Genomic DNA, 27033 nt, shown 5'->3' on the forward strand with positions numbered 1-27033 from the left:
TTTTGATAATATTCCTCTTTTTCTGGGCATATTTTTGGAATTATCGGATTTTTTCGGGTGCGTTCAGGAATCTTCATAACCTTCCAATTTATTCGGAAATTTTCTGAATTTAATGAGAGTTTCGAGGTACGTTTTAATAAAAAAAAATTGTATAAATTTTTAGGGACTGTTTGAGCGCGTTTTTGAATTGTTGTAGGATTTTTCCTAACTCTTCAAATTTTATTCGGATCTGTTCGGAATTTTCCATATATTTCTCGGTCCAACAGTACATTGGGTTCCTGAGCAACATCTGAGAAGCTATGGTAAAAATGCGGTTTTTTTCCTTAAGATAAGGGGTAAGTTAATAAAAATAACTCTTTTACTATCAGTGGACGTTGATTGCGAAGTTTTTTTAAGGAACGACCTATTGTGAGGCGAATTACGTATGCTTAATTGGATGAATTCTTAGAAAATATATAAATTTCCTAGTCTGTCTAGAAATCGAATGGAACACACTAATATGTATTTTTGTATTTGTGTTTGTCTAAGTAACACCAGTCGTCGTCAGCCGTCGCAATTGCAAAAGTATCAAAAATTTCTACAAACGTCAATGCATTTATCCACACAGCACACTTCATGTAAGCGTCACTGAAAAGCTGCTTATGAGTGTGACTGAGTGGATAAATACAAGCCTTACTATGCGCGAGTACTTATACACAACTAATATTAACTTTAATTAAAATTTGCTCACACGCTGAGTGCTTGTGCTTGCATTCCGCCATGCACCAAATCGCCGTTAAAGGCTTCCTCTAATGGCTGCAAGTGACGTTTTAAAGAGGTTTTATACAAAATTATGAAAAAATAACTACTGAAACCTTTTTCTATTCACTTCCTTAACTAATTTTGTGACCGCTTTCATGACCACCCTCCAACTCAGCAAACCACAATCTAAGGCATTTTTCTGAAATTTCAAAAAATTTCATTCATTGGCCTAATCTCAGCACAATTCTTCAAAATTACCCCTTCCCTAATTATTCTCCCGCAATTAAGTTCTTCACCCCTTAATCGCTTTTATTAACGCATTACATTTGCAATCATTTGTTATCCGCTGACATTTAAATAACTGCAAAATTTATTGCTAAAACAATGCGATACAAGTGTTTAGTTGCCCGCTGGCGCTTTAGTTATCGGTGCTTTTGTTATCGAGTCAATTGCAAAAAAATTAACTACTACTTTGCCCGAAATTCTCGCAAATTCACATCAATCATTCATGATTTATGTAAACTGATACACGCAAATCTATGTGTTTACTTTCAATTTTGGCTGCTGAAAATTTGTATTATTAATTAAATGCTTTTATTGCCAAAATCAACTAAACTATCATGCAAACAACGTGCAATTAAAATAAGCCACAAAATTTACAATTTATTTATGTACACATGTATGTATGGTTTTGGTTAACTCGAATTCCCAGTGGCACAGCTTTATGTAGATTTAATACCTCCAAATCAAACAAATATTTTTTTGTAGTAAAGCTTAATTATAAATGCATTTGTATTTGCTATTTTAAGCGCACAAGGGAAGCTAATCAACACTAAAGTGGTTCATTATTTATGCAATTTAGAGCCTTGAACTCACTAACTGCTGAAAAATCGTGAACTTTTTCACTTCAAAAGGCGAGGAAGCAAAATCTCAACGAAAAATGCGAATTTAATTGATATCGCTACCTAACATTTTTGTTGCTTTACAGAATAGTTATAAAACCTTACAGATACTAATAAATATAAAGTTCTTATGGTGCTGATTTTTCTATTACACTGGTTTTTAATAAACACAGACGCTTAAGGCTGATTCATATACAACTTTCTTCGCTTTACTTGATAGTTCTTTGCTTTGACATATAAGATCGATGTAGGCATATGCATGAGTATGCTCATATAAAAAACGTTTGAAGCAAAGCAAAGCAAAGCGAAGCAAAATCTTGGGCAACTCTCAACTTTTGCCCGCTTTGGCAATCAGCTGTCTCTATGTATCTTTTCTCATGCGCTTGCATTTGCATTTAATGACAAAAATAGAGTAAATAGGAATTTTTATTGCTATTTTTAATGCATATTATTATATTGTTATCTATTTTACAGAGAAAATATATGGAGGAAAAGGAGAACGCAAAAGCTGTCAAAGCGTTATTGTAGCATACCTTCTGCGTTTCACGCTTTGTTGTCAAAGTTTGAACTGTCAAGCAAAGCGAGGAAAGTTGTATGTGAATGGCCCTTTATTGATGTAGAATACGTCTTACGTTTCGAGCATGGCATCCATCATGCTTAAATTTTGTAGGTGTAGCTTTTAGAGCTTCACGAAAACGCTTATTGCACGAGTACTAATGAACCGATTTGAAAGCATAATGTGGCGTTTTAAATATAAAATTCCAAACCGGATTTATTTTTGTGAGTCATAAGGGCGGTTTCTTTCGTAGAAACAACAATTTTTGAGCCTTTAAAGTACTCTAGCAACTTTTTTGCAGATATTACTTTCATTTGCGGAATATAAATTCTTTAGAGCAAAACAAATATTATTGGGTACAAAATTTATATAAATGCGACCAAAATCTGGCAATTTAGGGCTAAAAATTTCGAAAATATTAGCAAAATGCTCGAAAACCGCTCGAATGATTTTGTTTTTGTTTTCTCTGGTAAAAACCCCAAGTTTTTCCTCTCGTTGGGTATATGGGAAGTATTGGTTGATATCTTATAAGTACGTTTATTTGTTTCAAATATATGGGCATAAATGATTTTCCATACAAAATCACCTTCTCATCATTTTGAAAACACGTGCCTGCGCTGGAAGTGAGAGAAGGAGACAAAAATTATGTGTTTATATTTCGGCTTTTGAGTAACAGATGTCGCCGCTCCGGGGAAATATTTATAACCTAATCGCGGCATATGTATGCACATGCAACCGTGCATAAGTTGATTGCACTTAATGTAAATCTATTTCTCCTTCAGTAATCCATGTACACATGTACCTATGTAAGTACATATGAATGCATAACACACGAAACAGGTCGTTCGATTTTACCAAATGAGGTATCAATTTAGAGGGGTTGGCCTGTAGATGTGCAATAACGTCTTATTTTTTCAAAAAGAGTTGCCACCTGACAAAAAAATTTGTTTCAAATTATTTATAAGTAAAATCAATTATAGCAATATGGGTATCGATCGAAATGGTTTTGAAAGGCTTTATTTCTTAGTTATATGTAGGATGGTTGCCACCAGTTTACAAAGTTAAATTCGATAAATAAAATAGGTTAAATAAAATACTAAAATATGGATAGAAATCAATTAAAATGGATTTGAAAAAACTTATTTCCAAACTACATGTAGGGGAGTTGCCACCTCATTTAAAAATTAAATTCAGCTTGAATTAAGAGAGTGAGATTATTTAAATAAGTATCACAATCGGGTGTCGAACGAAAAAGGTTTAAAAAGGTTTTAAATTTAAAATAATTTGAACAGGGTTACCATGATCAGAGGTTAAATGAATTACTGCATTGTGGATGTCAATCAAAAAGGCATTCAAAAACCGTAGTTTCTAACTGCAGCTAGGAACGTTGCCACCCACTTAAAAAATCAAGCTTAACTTGAATAAAGACAATTAGAAAATTTAAATATGGATCCCGATATGGTTCCTACACGAAATGGGATGTGGTTTCGAAATATTTTGAAGAGGGTTGACACCTGTTTACAAAATTGAATTCAATGTATGCAATAGGTTAAATAACTTACTTCTATAAAAATATTAATCAAGAAGCTTTATGCCCAAAACACATGTAGCAGGAATGCCACCCAAAGTAAAATTTAAATGCAACTTGAATTAAGGGAATTAGATAATTTAAATATGTATTACAATGCGTATGTCAGACGAATAAGACAAGGGTTCTGTTCAAAAATATTTTAAAGAAGTTTGCTACCGGTTTACAGATGCCATAGTTTAAATAACTACTTCTAAATGGATATCAATCAAAACTATTTTGAAGATATTTTGATTCGAAATTTTATGTTGGAGGGTGTCAACGTTTTTAAATTTAATTTCAACTTGAATTAAGGGAGTCGGATTATTTAAATATGAAACACACTACGGGTGTCAGAAGTTTTAGTTTAAAAATAATTTTAAGAAGGTTGCCACCTTCGATGTATGCAATAGGTTAAATTAATCACTTCAATATGGATATTAACCAAATGGCTTTGAAGGAACTTTATTCCCAAAACATATGAGCAGGGTTGCCACCCGTTTTAAAATTTAAGTGCAACTTGAATTAAGGGAACTAGATAATTTTAATATGTTTATTTGGGTGTCGCACGAAAAAGTTTTAACCAGGTTTTGATTTGGAAATATTTTTACAGTGTTGCCATCTGTTTAAAAATTCTAATTATTTTAATTATGCATAAGTTACTGTATGAAATATGAAAATAGGGGCGCCAAACGAAAGATAATTGGGAAATATTTAGCTTGAGCAGTAAGAATATTTAGGAGGGCTGCCACCTGTTTAAAAAGTTAAATTCAAGTTATTTAATAAGTTACAGAAATCATTAAAATATGGGTAGCACTTGAAATGGGTTTGTCGAAGACATGGATGATGATGAATAATTAGCTAACCTTTATCTTATAAATATATTTGAAATGTAATAGAATTACTTATAATGAATTTACATGAAGAATTAGTCACCCTTTACTTTATATACATATTTGAAATGTAATAGAATTACTTAATTCGAAACTGAACATACTCACTATCCTTATATATATATATATATGTTTAAAACTGTACTAGAATTCAAATATGTACTTTTTCCGAATGTGAGCTCTCGGCACCCGTACACCGGCAACGGAGCACTCGCAATCGAATCGTCGACTAGACCAGTTTATTAAATTCAATTTAACCTACAGTCCACTATATTTTCCCATTTTTGAATAAACTCGGAATAATTTGTATTACCTTAAATTTTGCTTTACTTATTCAATTAAATATACTCAAACACACCCTTTTACGTTGCTAAAGAGCAACATATGGTCCTTACGCGCCATCAAAAAGAATTGGCAGCACTTAACGCGCAAAGCACTCTAAACAAAGCTGGAGTATCGCCATACATTTTTTTCTACCCGAAAAAAACGAAAAAGTTTATTCGATTGCGAGCGGCGCGCGGTGCGTTAAAAAAAATTAAATCAAATTAAATAAATCATTCCACAACAATAAACAGTGAAAGGTGAAATAAAAAAACCGAAAACTGAAAACATTTAATAAACATTAATTGCAAAATCAAAAATTGAACATTGAAAAACACATAAACAGAGAAAACAGTGAAACAAGTAGTGGCGAACAAAAACAAAGTGCTAAGAAGAACATAAATTCGCAAACAAAAAGAAAAAAATTGTTATAGTGGTGCAAAATAACAGCAACCATCTTCCACCGCATCAGCTACCATCGTCCAGCGCAGCAGCCAGCCACCGAAGCACCTGTTGAGACAGCTGTAGCGGAGCACCACCAGCAACCGAAACAACAACAACAACAGGCAGACGGAAACTTGGGCGCAGTAGCGACGGAAGGTACCGCATAGCAGCAGGCCAGTCACCGGTACAGTAGACCACCACACGAAAAAAAAGAGTTTGTACATAGGAATGCCAAAGTGAGTTACTCAAACATACATACTTACATATACGCATATTTTTGCAAGGTTTAGCGGATTTTCGTAAAAAATACGGTGAAATGAATTACCCCTTTTTCATTTACCGTAGACAAATACCGTGCACTCTTTAAACACAGTATATTATAAATATATTGTATATCTACATATATATGTAGACATATATTCAAATACATATATCCCGTTTTCTCCAACTCGAAGAAAAAATCCGCTAAACTTAAGGCACAGTAATATACAACATATATACTCCATCACATATTCAAATAATTTACCCCCAACTCACAATACATGCATGATTATTAAATTCAGTGAACGAAACTATTGTTCAAGTGAACGTCCCAAATTTCCGCCTGGGTACATGTACCAAAGGAAAAATTCCCGTTTCGCAACGCCAACTCAGTTTTGAATAATATTTCGTCAGTCAGGGCATTTACCTATATACATATGTACTAATACTGCGCTGTATACATAAATACATACATTAATACATACGTATGCACTCGCGCCAAACTACAACGGTTCTCATAGAGCGAATCTATGTTGATGCATCCAAACATATGTATGTACATACCTAATAATAATCAGTAGAGAAACCCCAAACACATATTCCCTTGCTCTTTGTTTTTAGCATTCTAGATTCTATTTCCAAATAATATTTCGTGGGTCACTCAAATTATCTTGCGTATGTACGTATGTACTAGCATTTAGGCGCTAAGTATACATACTCGCACATACATACCTAGCCCTTAATATCTAAGCGCCAAACTACAGTGGCTGACATATGTATGAAAATACATAACAACTCATTGCAAATACATAGCTTGTTTTCGACTGTTCAAATCTTTACGCATAGATTTTATTGCTTTTGCGCAAAACAAAACAGTCCACAATTGCTATTGTACTCCGACAATACAGTGACCCTATAAATTTTTCGCACCAACGCAAATACAGTGTGGTGCAGTAAAATTCCGATTCCCAAAAACTTAGCAAATAAAATCAAGTTAAAGTGTTTTAAATCAAAATAAAATTTATTAAGCATATCCCAAGTACAAAATTTGAGTTAATCCTCTTAAATAACCTCCATCTCCCAATAAATTTTACGAAAAGCCACAATAAATATAAACTTGAGGAAAAAAAATCTCGAAAACTCAATCTCACTCAATCGATTTATAGCAGCAAAGCTACCTCAATTTCTCCTATAAACTTCCTTCCCCAAAAAATTAAATAATGGCGGAAGAAAAACAGGAAAAACTCACATCCCTCCAGGCACCTCCTCAGGGAGTAAAGACACGGTCAAAATCTCAAACGGACGATGAGGAATTGACCCAAACTCAAAAAAAATTCCTCTTCGAAATCTCAAAGCTGGAAAAATATTGTGCGAAATGGTGGAAGATAAACGAAACGGATCACTCGGAAGCCGGTCTCAAGCTTTATGTGGAGGAACTCACCAAACACCTAGCATGGGTTGAACAGGCATACGAGCTTGTACACATGTGTTGCAGTGACGAAAAGTATAGGAAAGCATACGAAACGAAATATGACGCAGCCATCGATATGTGCCACAATACTAGGACCCGAATAAACCAACTGCTCCCCAGACTTCAACAAAACGCGATAGGCGCAAGCGCAACCACCATTTCAGCAGCCCCAGCCCCACCCCTAACTCAAAACTACTTAAAAGTACCTGCTTGTGACACTGATTTCATTTATGGCGGCTACGAAGATTGGCCGTCCTTCAGGGACATGTTCACAGCAGTGTACAAACAACACCCCCAACTCTCTCAAGCCCAAAAACTGTACTACTTAAAGCTAAAAACCCGAGGTAAAGCAGCACTTTTAATAAAAAACTATGAGATGAATGACCAAAACTTTGAGCTCGCATGGGATGCATTAAAATCCCGTTATGAAAATCGCAGACTCCTTGTGGACAACCAACTCAAAACCCTCTTTAATATTCAGCCCATTCAAAGCGAAAATGGGGAAAAAATTCAGGCAATTCAGACAACAATAAACAATTGCCTCTCGACTTTGAAATCAAATGGCGTACCCACAGAAAACTGGGACCCCATATTAATACATCTCTGCTCCTCAAAACTCCCAGATGAAACCCTAGCGTTATGGGAACAGTCACTCGACTCTAGAAAAGAGTTACCCCTCTGGTCAGAAATGAATAAATTTCTGACAACCCGTTATGAAATCGTAGAGAGACTTAGTACGTACAGGCCAAATAAACCCAAGGCCTCAACACCAAATTATACCCCACGCTCATCAACCCCTAATCATACTCATTCCTTCGGCTATAAAAACAGAACTCACTCATTTAACACTGAGTTAAAAAAACAGGTATCTTGCAAATTATGCAACTCAAATCACTCTCTGATGACCTGTGTCAAATTCAAGGAGCTCTCAGTTCTAGAACGCAATAAGTTCATAAGAGACAACAACTATTGTAAAAACTGTTTGGCCTGTTCCCACTCAGAAACTGAGTGCCACAGCAAGTTTACCTGCGTTTATTGCCAAAAACGGCATCACTCTCTTCTCCATTACCCCGCTAGATCACCAACAGCAAATACAGGCACCAGGTCTAAAACAAATCAGGCACGAGTCCCATCTCCAGGGAATAGCAACCCAAACGAAGCATCAACCTCAAAGGCAGCTCAACAAACTCTCTCACATTTTGCGAGTAGTAGAGAAAAAACCCTACTTCCTACCGCAAAAATCTCAATCCTGCATAATGGAGAAATTTTCAAAATTCGAGCTCTTGTAGATCAAGGATCTCAGAAAACATTCATAGCGTCTCGCATACAAAAACTGCTTGGCCTGCCGACAAAAGCGACTAGTTATGAAATTATGGGAATGGGTGGCCGCGTACTGCAAAATGCGAACAGAATCTGCCCGATTACCATTTGTTCTGCTGATTCAACTATGAAAATAACGACAAACGCGATAATACTCCCGCAACTTACTCATTTCTTGCCATCGTTCAAAGTTACATATATTGAACTGCAAGAATACTCATCCCTCCCCCTAGCAGACCCCCACTGTTTTACTCCAGCTCGAATAGACATGGTATTAGGAAGCGATGTCATTCCCCAAGTGTTACTCCCAGGCCTAAAAACCAATGTCGGTGGAAGTTTGATAGCCCAAAGCTCAATATTTGGGTGGATTTTGAGCGGCCCACTGACGGAACAAGTATCATCATTCTCAACCCAGGTAGTTGAAAGCACAACAAACTCTCTCAATGATCTGCTCAAGAAGTTCTGGGATCAGGAGGAAGTACCAGCAACCCCATCCCTCACTGACGATGATGTATTTTGTGAAGATCTCTATCAAAAGTCCACAACTCGCAGAGATGACGGTCGTTACGTGGTAAAACTTCCGTTTAAAACTACTTTCCCGGACACGATTGCACTCGGACACTCCAAGCCTGCAGCACAACAACAATATCTCAGTATCGAGCGATCGCATGAAAGGAAGCCGGAACTGCAACAAACATACTCGAAGGTCCTTGAAGAATACCTCACATTAGGTCACATGGAACCCACATCGTCCCGAGAAATAATACGTGAAGGCAAATATTTTTCATTCTACCTACCCCACCACGCAGTAATAAAGCCACATAGTAAAACTACCAAGGTGCGAGTAGTTTTCAACGCGTCGAAACTTTCGCATTCAGGTATCTCTCTTAATGACATCCTCCACACAGGTCCAATACTCCAAAATGATCTTATGCTCGTTCTACTCAAATGGCGTTTGTACAAATACGTTTTCAATGGCGACATTGAGAAAATGTACCGCCAGATATACATTCACCCAGAGGATCAAGAATTCCAAAGGATACTTTTCCGCAGAACCCCTCAAAGTTCGGTACAAGATTTTAAATTAAAAACTGTTACCTTTGGTGTCAATTGCGCGCCATACCTCGCGATAAGAACGCTTCACCAACTAGCTAAAGACTCAAGCATCAAATACCCAAAAGCCACAGAAATACTGTTAAATGAAATATACGTTGACGATATACTCTCTGGGGGTCACGACCTCGACTCAGCACTTACGTCAATGACCCAGGTAACTGATGCGTTAAAATCAGCAGGTTTTCCATTAAAAAAAATGACTGCGAACCACAAATATCTACTCAAAAATATACCTAAACCAGACCTCTTAGAAACAAACTTTCTTGAATTCCATGATTCCAGTTCAACAAAAACTCTCGGCGTAACATGGAATGCACGCAACGATGAATTCTCATACTCTATTGACCCCCTGCCAGACTCCACAGCAGCCACTAAAAGACAGATTTTGTCCTCCGTGGCGAAACTTTTCGACCCGGCAGGGTGGCTATCGCCAATGATGATCCAGGCGAAAATCTTACTCCAACAACTCTGGATGGAAGGTACCGATTGGGACGAGAACGTCAAACCCGGAGCGCTTCGCAAGTGGACTTCATTTCGAGAAAACCTCATAGCCATCAGCGAAATACGGATACCGCGATGGGTTCAGTTTTCCCCTAATAAAACCATTCAGCTCCATGGATTCTCAGACGCATCCGAAAAAGCATTCTGCGCATGCGTTTATCTCCGAGTGGAACACTGTGAAAACTCGGCATCATCTCATTTGCTCGTAGCAAAAAGTAAAGTCGCACCCCTCCAAACAGTGAGTCTGCCTCGCTTGGAACTGTGTGGAGCGGTCCTTCTCTCCAAACTTGTGAAGCATATTCGATCCCAACTTAATCTGCCGACCCAAGAGCTCATACTCTGGTCAGACTCCTCTATCGTGCTGGCCTGGCTAGAAAAACCACCATGGACATGGAAGACATATGTGGCGAACCGAACTTCCCTCATCTTGCAGAATGTCAATAACGCCACATGGAGACACGTATCGAGCTTAGACAATCCCGCAGATTTAGGCACTCGAGGATGCAAGCCACAAGATCTAGCGTCATGTTCCCTATGGTGGAATGGCCCTCAGTGGCTCACCAAACCCTCAGCGAGCTGGCCAAAGAATGCGCCTCAAACGCTCTTTCCCCCTGAACAAAAATCTGTGGAATCTTATCACACAATAGAGAACGAAGACCCTCTCACTCGATTCTCGTCATTTCCTCGCGCCCTTAGGGTAATCGCTTACGTGTATCGGTTCATCCGCAGCGCACGAAAGGAACCAATACCCACGACGCACACACTCACCCAGGACGAAATCAGTTACGTCAAAACCCGGCTCATCATATGCGCCCAACACAATCATTACGCAGAGGCGGTCGCACAACTGGAAGCCGCGAAACCGGTAAATAAAAAAAGCTCGCTGCTATCGTTGAACCCCATGCTAGATAAAAGTGGCGTAATGCGTGTAAACGGCCGCCTTAAGCACGCCGTTCTCACCTACAATGAACGACACCCCATCATAATACCCGAAAACTCCAAGTTCTTTTCTCTCTTCATAGATTTTCTCCACACAACTCTACTCCACGCGGGAAAACAGCTCATGGTCCGGATGGTACAACAAGAGTATTACGTCCCAAGACTTAAGCAGAAAGTTAAAAAATGCATTTTCCACTGCAAGGTGTGCACCATACACAAGCGAGAAATGCGATCGCAGATAATGGCGGCCTTGCCTCCAGCACGAGCAACCTACTCGCTACCATTTCACACCACGGGAATAGACTTCGCGGGCCCATTCCTGGTGAAAACTTCTTTACTGCGTCGCGCCTCACACACAAAAGCATATGTATGCGTGTTTGTCTGCTTCTCCACCAAAGCCATACATCTAGAACTCTGCTCAGACCTGACAATAGAAGCCTTCAAGGCCTGCTTTGCCAGATTCGTTGGTCGACGTGGTCTCCCCCATAAAATCATGTCGGACAACGGGAAAACTTTCGTAGGCGCTCAAAGGTCAATCCACCGAGAACTTTCCACTTTTCTTAAGGAAGCCGCCTCAGATATCGCTGAAAAATATATCGTTCATGGCCTCTCCTGGCAATTTATACCACCATACGCTCCTCATATGGGAGGCCTGTGGGAAGCAGCGGTTAAAAGTTTTAAGACGCACTTCAACAAAGTCGCGGGGAATCACAAATTCACGTTTGAAGAATTCACCACACTGCTCATACGAATCGAAGCGGTACTCAATTCCAGACCGCTGTCGCCTTTGTCTCAAGATCCTAGCGATTTACAGCCTCTTACTCCCGGTCACTTCTTAAGAGGAGCACCACTTGCCTCTCTGCCAGAACCTAACGCAGAAAACCTGTCTCTTCCAAACAAGTGGCAGAAGCTCAAGGTACTTCACCATCAATTCAGCACCCGATGGAAAACTGAATATTTGCAAGAGCTACACAAACGGCATAAGTGGAAAGGCAAAGAACCCAATATCGCAGTGGAAGACCTCGTCGTCATCAAAGAAGACAACCTCCCACCAAATGATTGGCGCCTCGGACGTATTGTTAAGCTCTATCCCGGTCCCGACCAAAACGTTCGCGTGGCTGACATCCGTACCCAAAAGGGAATTATAACACGCAACATCGCAAAATTATGCTTGTTACCACCTCCACCCAGCACAATGGATGCTTAACGCATCAAACTTTATTCAAAATTCTCTTTTCTTTATACCTCAATATACAGACTCTGTGGTTAACCACAGAACATTTTCACTCCCATTCCCTCCGTATTTACGCAAAAAAAACTAATGTTTGGTTTCAAATTTAATTTCTTCATAGGACAAGTGAAGCATCCATGGAGCTCAGCAAATGTCGCCTTTGTTGCCGCCCCCATTCATTGCGCTACTGTAAAGCTTTTCTCGCCATGACGCCGGCTGAAAGGCATGAGTCAGCCCGAGTACATAAATATTGTGTAAACTGCCTGGCTACCTCCCATGTCACCGGTGCCTGTGACTCTCCAGCCAGCTGTCATCAGTGTGGTAGGGCGCACCACACGCTGCTACATCGAACGCTGGCGAAGTCGTCAACGATCCGACGTAGGGAGAGGACTCGCTATGCTAGCCGTCGGACAATCCGGCGTACTCGAGGTCTGCAAAGTCCCACCGCTGCCCGGAGTCGTAAAATGCGTGAGCTGCTCAAGAAAGCGCAAGACATCATCAACCAGCTGAAGGAGCTAGTATCCGCTTCTACGCGGCCGGCCGGGCGTGATGTCGAAGACATGGATGATGATGAATAATTAGCTAACCTTTATCTTATAAATATATTTGAAATGTAATAGAATTACTTATAATGAATTTACATGAAGAATTAGTCACCCTTTACTTTATATACATATTTGAAATGTAATAGAATTACTTAATTCGAAACTGAACATACTCACTATCCTTATATATATATATATGTTTAAAACTGTACTAGAATTCAAATATGTACTTTTTCCGAATGTGAGCTCTCGGCACCCGTACACCGGCAACGGAGCACTCGCAATCGAATCGTCGACTAGACCAGTTTATTAAATTCAATTTAACCTACAGTCCACTATATTTTCCCATTTTTGAATAAACTCGGAATAATTTGTATTACCTTAAATTTTGCTTTACTTATTCAATTAAATATACTCAAACACACCCTTTTACGTTGCTAAAGAGCAACAGGGTTAAAAATTCAATCCAATAAAATCAAAAGGAATGTGCAGTTTTTAACCTGAATGTGCTCTTAATATTATCACGTATTCTAAGTTTAAGTTTAGCGGCTCTGGCTGCGCCGGACTAATCCTTGTTTATATAGTAGTTGATTTTGAATTCGATTAAGTCTTTAGTGAGTAAACTACCGACTTCTGTGCAGAGCTGAATTTTGAATGAAAATTAGGGCTTTACTCTTTTAAGGTAACGATGTGTAAAAAAACATAATTAATATTATTTAATACCAAGAATTATTTTGAATGGAAGATAGCTGCCATTTTTTCACGGTATTCTCCAATTACTTGCAACAACTGGTGCATGCGCTCTTTCAAATCATTGATCAGCTCAGCTGGTATGAGACTATTTTGTTTTTTTCGACGCTCTATTTTTGTACTCAGCTCATCTTGATCAAACAAAAGGTTATACAATTTATCGTTATACATTTCTGTGTGGTTTTCATTAGCGTTTATTATCCTAAGCATACTCTGTCACAAGACTTTCATTCTCATCTCAATAGGCACCATGAACGGTTTTAAAAACCGGACCGCATTCCTGTCCGCCAATATTTTAAGCTCTTCGCATTTTCTTCCCAATGCAAGGATGTATTCTCTTCTTCTTCTTGAATAAATATCGCCTAATTATTGCTGACGTAACTATTTCCCCCAGGGCGGATTTGTAATCTACGTATTTCTCTTCAGCAGCGACGCATGCGCTGTAGTAACTATCCACCTCCTACCACAGTACTACAAGGAGATTCGGGAAATAAAATCATGTTGATCATTGATATCCGATGAGGAGTTGCTGGAATCGGAGCTAAGGGTTGGTTGCGAAATACAATGCTACAGTCTCATTCAAAGATTTTTAAAGTTTGGGTAGAAATGCTTTCATTAGAATGAATTTTAAGTAGACATGCTCATAGCTCGTCGGCCGCTGTGGTGTAGTGGTAAGCAGTGCGCGCTTCCACTCCGCAGCACCTGGGTTCAAACCCTGGTCAAAACAACATCGCAAAAAATATAGAAAAAGGTTTTTTCTTAACAGCGGTCGTCCCTCGGCAGGCAATGGCAAACCTCCGAGTGTATTTCTGCCATGAAAAATAGCTTCTCATAAAAATACAATCGCCGTTCGGAGTCGGCGTAAAACTGTAGGTCCCTCCGCTTTGTGTGACAACATCAAGGCGCACGCCACAAATCGGAGGAGAAGCTCGGCCAAACACTAAAATATGTGTAAGCGCCAATCTATTATTATTATAATTATGCTCATAGCTCAGCACATAATGAATTTTAAGCCAAACACGACAGATCGGTCGCACCTTCTCACTTAAAATTGCTCAGATTGCTTAGATATTTCAGGTCCCAAGCGTTCTGATGAACGTTACATTTTTAATCGAACGGAAGTAGCATCCTAGCAATATTTACCTTCAGAAATAACTAAATATTATTTTTTATGTGAGTGTGTAAAAGCACGGAAATAGTGTTGACACCAATCTTCTGACGCAGCAAAATATTTGATATCCGCTCGGAATTCAGACCAAAAATAAAAATAAAAATAATCCAAAGGAATTTAACAAAAGTAGTTAGATGTCAGAAGGCGAATTATGTTTGCCAAGCATGTCTACATACATACGTACTTACAAAGAAACGTTCAAGCATACTCACATTGAGCTCAAATGCACGGAATGGTAAACCAATTGAATGCAACAGCCATGCAAAGGTGGCCTTGTTGACGATACTTTGGTGAATAGGAATTTAAAAATGCTCGAATGTAATTGTTAAGGCGCTTGCATGTATGTTAGGGGTGTCCTCAGTTTAAGCAATCGTAGAGAAATAAACACATAACAAATCCAAAGACCACCAAATCGTTCCATCTTTCAAACAGTAGGAAAGGTAGAAAGATTTTAAAAGGATTTTAATACTGTTATATTTCTGAATAGGGTTGTCCCATACCGAACATATGTAAATGAGTTAGATATGCGCATACGTTATATAAGTTGTTGCAGATTTGTTGTTAAATGGAATAATAATTTCGTCATGAAATATTTTGAATAGAGTCGACAACATCGTAGAAAAAGTAAAATTGGTTAAAATTCATTGAAATTTGTGTATAATATTTTTTTGTATTAACCGAAAGGATTCAAAGTAAATGCTAAATACTTTCGAATAGGGTTGCCAAATATCTTAAATTTTAAAAACTTGTTAAATGTGATCATCAAACAAGTTATTGTATTTCGAGCCTCTAGTGAAAGCTTTTCAAGAATAACAAGGTTTTGGAGAAAATACTAAATATTTCTTAAAAGGGCGCCAAATATCAGATGTTTTAAAAATTAATTAATTAATATTGCTTAAAAAAAATATTGCATTACTGGCCTCCATAGAAACTTTTTAAATATACTTTCACCAAAAAAACTTTGTTAGAGTTGCCATCTGATTAAAAATAAATTTAGTTTATTTATTAAGTAAAAAATATTGCAATATTGTATCAAAAATCGAGTTTTGAGAATTTTCTAAAATAAAAAATTTACATTATGGTTGCCGTATTTTTTACTTTTAATTCATATATTGCAAATAAATAAGTAGTTATACTATTACTTTTATAATTTAAGCAAAATATTAAAACTGTCGATGGAAGTCTTGAGAACGTTTTCAGAAATAATATTTAATAGAGTTGCCAGATATGTAAGAATTTAAAATTATTGTGTTAAGGTTAGCGGTCATTCCATGTAAAAGAGGAAAACGACTTAAATTTAAATATGCCCTAATTTTCTCTATTTCAGTAGTAACCTCTTCTTAAATTAAATATTACTAAAATATTATTGAAAAATATTAAAAAAATAAAAATTAGTTGTAATTTTGTCTATGGAAACTCTGATTTGATGCATAATTACTTTACACCAGGCACAAAGATCGTATCAGTTACAATTTTAAATATTTTTTAATATTTCTGTGAAGATTATATAAATTATATAAATTAAGTATTTTGGCTAAAATTCATCTTTGCGTGCACAAGGGTAAACTAGAGTTGTTTTCACTGTCCCACCAGTCACACTCATTCAAATGACAGTTACATATAACTAAGAAAGCGTTTGGTATTTTTGTTAAGGCAATTTTTTACACTAGTTATCGTTCTATGTTTAAAAATATCTTTCGCTGTTGTATAAGTTCCGACGACATAGTTATAATTCACAATTGATTACATTCTGGAGTAAAATGTCCCACCAGTCCCAATGGAATGGCCCTTAGATAAAATTTTAAAATATTTCAATCAATCAAATGGTATTTGTTATCATATTTTTGTTATTTAGAATTGCCTCGCATCTAAAAAAAATCCAAGCATCTCAAATATGTAGACTTGCCAATGAAGAAACATCCTCATCATGTGGCACCCCTTTATATTGTTCTACATAAAAAATTAAGACATCTACGACAAATTTACGACACAAAAAAATTTTAGGATTCGCTAAAGAAATTTACCTTTTTTTCAAAACTCAAAATGTTTACTACAAAAGTTTACTTTGCTATAACTCAGCGATTATATGATCTTATATGAATAAGATTTAATAAAATATCAAACTTATCAGATTTCAAGTAAACATTTTTTCCAATTTTTGCCATATTTTTTTTATTAAATTGTCCGTGGCAACCCTATGTTAAACTAAAATGTAAATTGTCAACTGCTGAGATATTGGCATAGTAAATAAGACCAAGTAAATTAGTATTTTGAATATGCCTCCCATTAAGGGTTACCCTAGTTCTATTATTTATGCACAAAAAATACATATGTATGTATATATAAATTCGTATTGATATAATCTTTCGCTTGTATGGACTTGCATTTCTATGCTCTCGCAGCTGTTACCACCTCGCACTCTATGTATGCAATGACGCATATACAAGCTCCTGTTATTTCATAGTTTATGCAGCATGTGTTTAGTATTGGATGCACGTAGCGAATAGTGTCTTCAGGGAGATACAACTGCTTGACTAGCTGTTTTTTTTTTGTTCTAATCGCAGCACCTGCAATTTCATACCGACTTCTTTATAACTCAAAATCAACTACATTTAAGCTACAAGCAAACATGCATGCATTTGTACATTGCTATGCATAGGTGGCGTGTGAGTTGACCTTTCCTACTTCAGTTGCTCATACGCCCCGTCAGCAAATTGCAGTGGGAGTTAAGACTCATTCTACTCGTTCATACATTTATTTCCTTGTTTTGTAAGCCCTTTTTTACAGCCCTTACTCTTCACATATCCTTTTCAATTCCGCTTACGAGCGTATTGAGTGAAATTATTGCCTGTATGTATGTACATACATAGGTATGTATGCGTGTGTGCTGCTTCTTTAGTTGTTGCGCGCAATTCGTATTCGCTATGCAGCGCGTCCGCATGTAGTTGTACGCTTTTGCGCTCGAGTGCATATGTAGAAGCTGTTACATACCAATAAGCGCGCACTGTGATACACACTCAAAGACGTAGTAGAAATATTAGGCACACAGGTATGAGTGTTTGCTGCCTGCTTGTATAAATTGTTCGTACAACAGCGCTGCAACGTCTGCGTTTAGGGAATTTTTTTTCGACTACAAAATTCAATACACTTTTGTGTAATAAGCTGAAATTGAACTGCTGTTTCTTCGATAGCATGAATTGTTGTTTTAACTGCTTTTATTTTGTTACTGTTTCCTGCAACAAATGGTCGTCATGTTGTGCTTGATTTGAACTGTTGTTACTACAAAATGCTTTTCAATTGCTGCCTCCATCGGTTGCTTTTCTATTTTTGATTTGAACGTTTATACCCCCTGTGGAAAAAATTTATTATTTCTGTATAATACTTATGTACTATATATATATAAATCCAGATCAAATAATGTAAAATTGTTAATATGGTATGAGAAAAAGCTCTCAGAGCTCATAGGTTTCATAAATTCTCCAGCAACAAGATTGTTAGTGCTGACGATAAAAAATAACGAGAAATATAGGCCAATAAGAATAACTACGATTTTGTTTCACGAAAATAGCTTTAGAAAGCAATTATAAAGGTGTTTATTAGTTAAGGTTTTACAAAACTTATGGCAGCATTCCAAAAGGTAGATCGTTCTCTCTTTCTCTAAATGTAGTTGTAGGAGTTTCGGGAAGAGATGAAAAAAATTCCCAAGTATTGTAACCAATACAGATTCTGAAACCAAAACGGACTACATTACGGATTGTGATTACAAGAATACCTATGTGGTTACCGACTAGAAAAGAATGGGACATAGGCCTTTCAATTGCAGATGATAAGAAATAAATAACTCTTACCTTCGGTTCTTGCAGGCTTCATCACAGGGCACTCTACTGCTATGACCATACTCCGAAGGAAGCGCATACCAACGGGTTCTCACTGGAAAAGCTGGCGCCATGAATCAGGAGATATTAAATGTGAGGCTCGATGTCCGGGCCTGCAATCGAGGTGGATTAAAACCTGAATCTGTTAGGGAAATCAGAGGTGTAACTCTTAAAACTCCTGGATTTTATTTAGAATAGCAAATGTCGCAGCAGCTGTTTAATGCCTTCAGAATTATTCCTTTTACTTTGGAAAGCAACCACGGTCAGTAGAATTCGCCTCCTCTTGGCTGACACTTATTCACAGAGCGCACATTAACAATGAACAATTTGGCATTCTAGTAGCCTTTATTGGCATATTACGATTCCGTTTAAATAAATTATCGACCGATTTAAAAAATATATATACATATTTGTCATTTTTAATGCTGCATGAACCAGGCGCAAAACCTATGTGGTTTTTGATGAGTAGTAGAATGCGACACTCAACAAAAAAAATCAAAACACACAAAACAATCAATATAGTACTTGCCAAACTAGGGGCCAAATATAATAAAACTGTGTTTTCGTTTTTTTCTCTGACGTGAGGATTTTTTAAAGGACTTTGAAATTCCAAAGATACAATTCATACAAATACTTATTTAAAAATTCAGCGCAATGTAGAATATCAATACGTAAACGAAATGAAAGGGAAAATTGTGCAGAATTAAAAAAGAAACAGTCCAGCGCCTTCGTCTTGGTCTGCAGGCTGTATCGCAGATACAGCCGCTAAATTTAAGCGTAGAATACGTGGTATGGTTGAGAGCATATCCAAATCAAAAACGAAAGCACACACTAAGAAAAAATATCGATAAAAAAAGCGATAAAATTATCAATAGCAAAATCGGTAAAAACATCAATGAGAATATCAATATCAAAATCGATAATAATATCGATAGCAAAATAGATAGCAAAATCGATAACGAAGTCGACAGAAATTTCGATAACAAAATCGATTACAAAATCTATCAAAAATCGATCACAAAGTCGATAATAAGATCGGTCACTTCGCTCGCTTTTCGTTATAATAGAATTTGTCTATCTTTGCGGTTTCCAATTTCAATTTTTTTAATTTATTATGCTGAAAGTTTTGTTATTATTACGTGCTACTCCCATAATAAACTGGGTATATATACCACCAATTTTACTTATTTACTTATACATATATGTGTGTATGATAAGATGCACAATCCATGGTGCCGCAGTTTAATTTGCGTTAAACACGCATACATATATTAATACATATTTTTTATAATTCTGATGAGGGTGCAATACTAGCACCGAAGGCTAAATTAATTGACAAAATACATTTCAATTGGCTCGGAGATATCGCCTTTGGGTTCATCTTTAAAAACCGATAAAAATATCGATAACAAAATCGATAAAAATATCGATAACAAAATCGATCAATAATCGATAATAAAATCGACAACAAAGTCGATAACAAAATCGATTACAAAATCGATAACAAAATCAATAAAAATATCGTTAACAAAATCGACAAAAAATATCAGTAACAAAATCGATACAAATATCGATCATTATTTCGATAAGTTCCGAAAATATCGATAGCAAAATCAATAACAATATCGATACAAATTTTCATAACAAAATCGATAGAAAACCGACAAAATATCGATTATTACATCGATAAGTCCCGAGAATCCCGAAAATCTCTAAAATCCCGAAATAGTTCCCAGATTGAGTCTCTGTGCCTCTATCAATATCCTTTCCTCTAAAACTACCTTTATTTTAATCTTTCTTCCTCTATATTCCGCTATACTTTTATCGGTATCCTCATCCTCATCTTTTTCTTCATATTTATCTTTGTTTTTATTTTTATGTTTATCATATTCTTCATACTCATATTCCCCTTAACCTTTCCCTTATATAAATAAGGTGTTTAAATTTACCTTGGTCTTCGTTTTTGCCCTTATCTTTACGCAACTTTGTTTTTATTTTTATTTTTATCTTTGCTTTATGCATACATATATGTATGTACATATATAATATATATAGGCATACATAGATTACTAAAAAATAGAAACAGATCTACATTAACTGCAATCAACATATGCACGTACAGTATGTATTTACATATGTACATATGTAGGTCATAAATATTGCGCCATCTGTTTATCAAAAGCTGAAATATGTACTTACGCACACAAACATACTTTTTGTCTCCTTCCCTCACTTCCAACGCATGCAGGTGTTTACAAAACGATGACGAAGAGATTTTGTATGGGAAATCATTTATGCCGACATATTTGAATCAAATAAACATACTTAAAGGATATCAACCAATGCTTCCTATATACCAAACGACAGGAGAACTCTTGAATTTTTGATTAAAGGAAACAGAAAAAAATCATTCGTGCGGTTTTCGAGTATTTTGGTAATAAAAAAAAAATTGCAAATTTTTTCAACTTTTTTTTGCCTTAAAATGCTCAATATTGGTTGAATTTATGTAAAATCCGTACACGATAATATTTCAAATCATAAGCTGCTGGATCACTTTAAAGGCTCAAAATTTACCCCAAAATAAACCAATGTTTACTGTTTAGGACAAAAACCGAATTGGTTACTCACAAAAATGAATCTGTCGATAGGTTTGCAATTTTATCTTTGAAACTCCACACTTTTCTTTGAAATCGCTTCATTAGTTCTCGTGAAGCTCTAAAAATTACAGCTACAACATTTCAGCATAGCCTCCATATCGAAACGTAAGACGTATTCTACGTCAAAAAAATTGGTTTACATGGACGAATAGGTATTAAAAATGCCATTATAGTATTTTTTTATCCTAAACCAATAAGGTAAGAACGATGACATTCAATAATGAAGTCGTGCATATGAGCAAATCTAACGAGTTGTTAGTTTTAGTGTCGTTTCTTGTTCTCGCCAGAAAAAGCACTAAAGCATTCGTCTTCCATATAAAAATTTAATTCAATGATGTTCCAGAAACAAGTACAATAAAAAATAATTAAAGTATTAAAACAAGTTTAGCTTCAAAACTAGTGTGCCACCAAATAAAAAAAAATTAAAAGAAAATGAAATTTGTTCCAAATTAAATAAAAAAAAGACATTGAGTAAAAGTTGACACTGATTTGAGAAACTAAAATTCCATTTTTACAAATTTTATTCGCACACTCGAATTTCATTCCAAAATTGTTATAAACATAGAAAGTAATAAATGTTCATAAGGAATACTTTGTAAAAATGTTCCATGCCAATATTTAATTACTTTTAAATAATATGGCTTTAAAGTTAAGGCGTGCGAGTAAACTCGTTAGTTCACTGTGTAGGTGCCACGAGGCGTACACGTTACATACACAACTACGGGTAGGTATGTATATGAGCACGAGTGGTTATTTTTACTTTTTTAGTATATCTATATAATGCATATCTAAGATAAGTGTAGGCAATTTAGAAGTAATGTTAGCTCTGCGTGCGTAAATTAGTAAATTTTTGATGGTTTCTTTTCGATTATTTTGAAAAATTAATCTGTTAATCGCTGGATTAATCGAAAGGAAAATTTCGACACAATTAAATCGTTAACCGAATGAAAATTACCTATTATAATCGGTTATTCGATTAATCGTGCCATCACTATATACAAATAAATATCTTTTCTAAAGGGAGAGGTAGATTATCGAATTTCGATGCCTCTTCTGCTCCCATAAATGTACAGCAGTGGTCTCAGTTCTTGCGCAAGTCTCTATAAAAATGTTTAGCTTCTAACAGAAGAGTACCAACAATCCCCAAAAATAAGTAGCTGGTTATATTTAAAAGAATTTCATCAACTTTTTGAAAAACAATGGCAAGTAGTTACAGTCAAAATAAAGTGGACTCTAAGGTTGGTTCTTTTTGACAGATATCTCATGGAAAGTTATGTCAAAAAGCTGCTTTTAACTTTAGAGTCGACTTTTTTTACCAAAAATACGGGACAATGTGTCATACAATCGAAACGTGTTCCTTTTCCACATTTCATCTCAACCGAAGTCAGGAACGTTCTTACTTCTTTCCGGTTTCATTACAAACAAAATTTTCCACTTATATTTGTTGTTGCTTTTTCGCTTTCAACATCATAGTTGTTATTACCGTTGTTCGATATTACCATTTTATGAGTTCTTTTTATTGCACCGCCTGCTGCGCAGAAATTTTCATAGCAAAGCCAGCCGCTCAAGTAAATAGTTGAAAATTGCTCAAACCCTTGATGGCTCTCTGGATGCCGCAAGCTTCACTTAAGCTACGAAAAATTATGTCTAGTACTTGAGAATGCTTTAGTGGCTAACGTTGTGTAGTGGGTAGCAGATTGGCGGCATAAAATGAATGCCGTTAAGTTAACTCACTATGGTATATGAGAAAATTGTGGGGAACAAATAAATTAGCAGCAGGCAGCGACTAAACTTTGAGTTTGATTTTCAGCAAAAATGTGCTTCTTAGTATTAATCAGTGACATTTTAACTAGCGCGAAAAATATAGGATTTTAATTTCGCTGAGAAAAAAACTAAGTACATTCGCAATTACTTTTAGTAGTATAATAATTAAAGTAGTATAAATTAAAAATATTAGTAGTTCAAATTTTAATTGAATTCACTCAAAAGATTACATTTATCAGAGCAATAAAATTTAAAATGGGATATGATGGGCTTGGCGCTACCGTCATTGCATTTGTTTTTTTTTTTTAAATCCTGCACTCCTTTGCATTTATCAGGCCATCAGAGTAGCGTTCTCTACCTTTTCATGTAGCTTTCAAAAATTCATGCTTTTTCTTTGCGAACTTGTCGTTAGCCTACTACTTACTATTTGCTGCACGAGTTCCTTTACCTTCAACTTCCTGCCATAATCACTTACTAACTACTGAAATCAAGCAAAATTCATATTTTGAGGAAGTCCATTTTTTATTTATTTACTTATTTATGTCTCAGATGCATATTTATTAGTGTCCGACCGAAGGTTCAGCCTGGCTTCGGTATTCGACTTATTCAGCTGATTTTGTATCTTCGGCAATTCACAAGGTGTTGTATTTGTCGTAAAGTGACATTATTTCACGTTGTTGTTTCGTGTCTCTAGAATTGCTACAGAAATGTCGTAAAATAGTGTAAATACATAACAGTGAATCAGTCAGCAGATATTTGAAATCCTATTAGCAATTATTACATTTACCAACACATAAATTAATACAAGATCTTCCAACTAGATGAAATAGTTTCTTTGCTATTTAGAAAAGGCTCTTAGAGCAAAAACTGACGAATAATATACGTTTGTATAGTAACTTCTCCATTAAAACATTGCAGCGAGAGCGTAAAAGTAAAATAGAGCATTAAATTTGAGAAGAAGAGAAAACTAGCAGAAATGTTGTTAATCACAGAACTAGTACAAACTTGCAAGTGAATAGTTGTCGCACCGTTTTGATATTCTGCTGTAAACATTTTACTATTTATAAATCAGTTTTAAACTCTTTGCTTTACACGCAAGCACTTCCACAGTCCAGTACATCATTAATATTTTGATTTCCACTCATTTTACATTTGTTTGTGCTAAACCAATTCAACAAATGGTAGCTGTTGACATTTAGCAGCTTTTTAATTTTGAGTATTGATTTTATGAAAGTTCTTAAAATATTTTCAACGCTAAGACTGCACTTTTTTGAGTTTATTTTTGAAACGTGAAACTTAATTTTAATGTTTCAGCTTCAACTTCGGTGTTCGGCCGAATATTGTATGGAACCTAATATTAGGCTTCGGCTTCGGTCAAAATTCCAGCTTCGGTCGGACACTAATATCTACATAAAATAAAATCTAACATATAAAAAAGAAATAACCGGAAATTTTCAACTTTTTGCACAAAAATTACCAACCAGCAAGGCAGCAAGTAAGGAACATAAAAGCAAAATAGTAATTTTCGGTAAAGATATAAATATGTGTGTACATTAGGGTGGTCCAAAAAAAGGTGTAAAATGTTAAGCTCTCACCTCCTAGAATTCGCATAAATGGAAAAAAGAATACCCGCATATTTTTGTTTTTAAAACAAATGATATGCTCATAATCCCACGAAGTTTTCCATAAATTTTGCATTGGGGAAAAACACGTTTTCATAGAAATGGTATAGAATTCAATATTTTTTTAACGAAAGACTGAGTTTCTTTTTAGAAGACTTCTAATGGCAATACCCAATTGTTTATTTAACCATTTTCTTATACTAACTTTTTTTTATAGGTCCCCAATAATCCCAAAATAAATCAATGGGGACCCATAAAAAATCGTTAGTGTTAAAAATGAGAAAATAAAAAATTGGGTATAATTATATTGATTTTCAAGAATTCTATACCGTTTCTATGTTTTTACCATGCAAATATAATTTTTTTAAGCGAAAAATATGGGTATTATTTTTTCCATTTAGATAAATCCTAGAGGGTGAGAGCTTAACATTTTAGTCTTTTTTTTTTACCACCTTATTGTACGTACATAAGTACTACATACGGTTGTAATGGCTATTTTCCAACCGGTAAATGCTAGTTTTAAGTCCATTAGGCGCCTGCTACATGATATATGTATAAAGACACACAGTCGCACACATATACATACATAGTATACAGACAACATACAGCAAGACACGTGTAGCTAATACTTTATTTCCTCAATTTTCTGCATGTACAATTTGTAAATATAGAATTTTCTCCAAAATGACCACTCAACCTGCTTCTACTACCACTGCTTGCACAGCTGAGAGCTTTAGCTAAATGGGCTGATTTTTCGAAAATGATGCACTTAAGCAAATAGTCATTCAGTGGCAAGTATTTACATGCATGCATAACTTAATAGAGCCATTGCAACAGCCTGCTGTGTGCACACACATACACAGCCATGTGACATACACACAGCACTTACATATGTACGAACATATGTACATACACAGCCATATCTTTCCATGTTACGTATCCGCCATGTCTTTTTTTTTTTTTTTTTTTTTTGTAAGCAACTCTTGCATTGCCAATTTCAAATCTAACTTGCCGTATGTGTTTATTCATATTTAAAGAGCATTTTAAGTGCTGTATGATTCATCTACATCAGGTTCATTTAACTTCATCATCAGCCTTAACTTTTATTTGTAAGGCGCGTTTTATATCTCTTGCTAAAATATTCACTAACTGATACTCTTTTGGCACTTTTGTTCCTACTGCTGTTTTGTTTTTTTTTTAGTATATTTACGGGTGTGCTGCTAAAATAATAAATGGAGACCGTTCGCAGTCCGATTAACGAGGCAATGACTCATCTCGTAAAATCGCCTGAAGGCCATCCTAACCATCCCAGCTAACCCGTCAGCCATGAATTTACTTGCAATATCGATGTGACCTAATACCCATATAACACTAACTAATAAATATTATTTTTAAGCATAACATGCCTGGGGACACGTCCTTGATTGCCGTTTACTTAGATATCAGCGTAGATGCTGATTAATTACACCATCAAACGACTCCTAGTTTTAGGGCAACTATCTCCAGGTGAAAATGTCGCTGTGATCTGGCAGCTAATAATTGAGAGATTGATGCAGAATTCCCGACATAACGTGCCTCCATCGAACCTTCTATCCAGTTACTGTTTCCTAGCCACTTACCGTTTAAGGCAAAACTGCTTGTAGCCAATTTCATCGTTCCTCCAAATGCTGAAAGAACTGAGCACTTCAGATTATCTGCACAAAGGCGTGCTACAGCGGCTTTACATACCTACAAACTTTCGGCTTGGGTGGGCATGTCTTAACTTGTCATGAGGTCTGGGTAATTTAAAAAAAAAAATTAACAAAAACTTAAGTCTGCTAAGGCTTCACGATGCTAAGAAAATGAACCCGGAATATATAAAATAAAACATAACATAATATAATACATAACATAAAGACTTCTGTTGTACTTTGGTTGGAGTCTCCGTCATTCCGAGTCAAATTTGTTGACTTGTTGTTGGTGTTGTGTCATCCCTAATGTAATATTTCATTAAAATTAAAGCAGAATTAAAGTAGAATGAAACATACTGCAGCACTTACAGAAAATCCAAACAGAACAGAGAGTTCTTACATTCGTGTTGATAAGTACATATTTGTTAGCTTTTTTTCTATGTATCGATATTATTCAAGGAATGAAACCGATTCAAAATAACGTTCCGGTTTGGATTTCGGTTTTGCCAAGTGTTTCAGTTTCAGCTTTGGTTTCGTTCTTCAAAATTTATTTCAGTTTAAGTTTCGCTTTCGTTCCGGTTTCGGTTTTGGGATAAAAACATGAAAACAAGTTTGACAAAAAAAAATATTTATTAAATAAATATGTTACCTTCCAAAGTTTGCTTTGGGCGAAATTAAGCATTGTGAGTAATTTAAATTTAAATAAAGAAAACACT

At 35.9% G+C, this 27033-nt stretch overlaps 2 protein-coding genes across 2 annotated transcripts; both read left to right on the forward strand.

Annotated features, from left to right (window-relative positions):
* Positions 1-4601: 4601 nt before the first annotated feature.
* On the forward strand, positions 4602-12993 carry LOC118738812. The gene is made up of 2 exons (XM_036469802.1): positions 4602-5660; positions 12385-12993. The coding sequence occupies exons 1-2, from the start codon at positions 5653-5655 to the stop codon at positions 12839-12841; spliced, it is 465 nt and encodes a 154-aa protein (XP_036325695.1). The 5' UTR covers positions 4602-5652; the 3' UTR covers positions 12842-12993.
* Positions 7616-12993, forward strand: LOC118738811. The gene is made up of 2 exons (XM_036469800.1): positions 7616-10958; positions 11116-12993. The coding sequence occupies exons 1-2, from the start codon at positions 7845-7847 to the stop codon at positions 11272-11274; spliced, it is 3273 nt and encodes a 1090-aa protein (XP_036325693.1). The 5' UTR covers positions 7616-7844; the 3' UTR covers positions 11275-12993.
* Positions 12994-27033: the final 14040 nt, after the last annotated feature.

The sequence above is a fragment of the Rhagoletis pomonella genome, unplaced genomic scaffold, assembly GCF_013731165.1.
Source record: "Rhagoletis pomonella isolate Grant_MI unplaced genomic scaffold, Rhpom_1.0 Rhpom_scaffold_00005, whole genome shotgun sequence".
Classification (NCBI taxonomy): Eukaryota; Metazoa; Arthropoda; class Insecta; order Diptera; family Tephritidae; genus Rhagoletis; species Rhagoletis pomonella.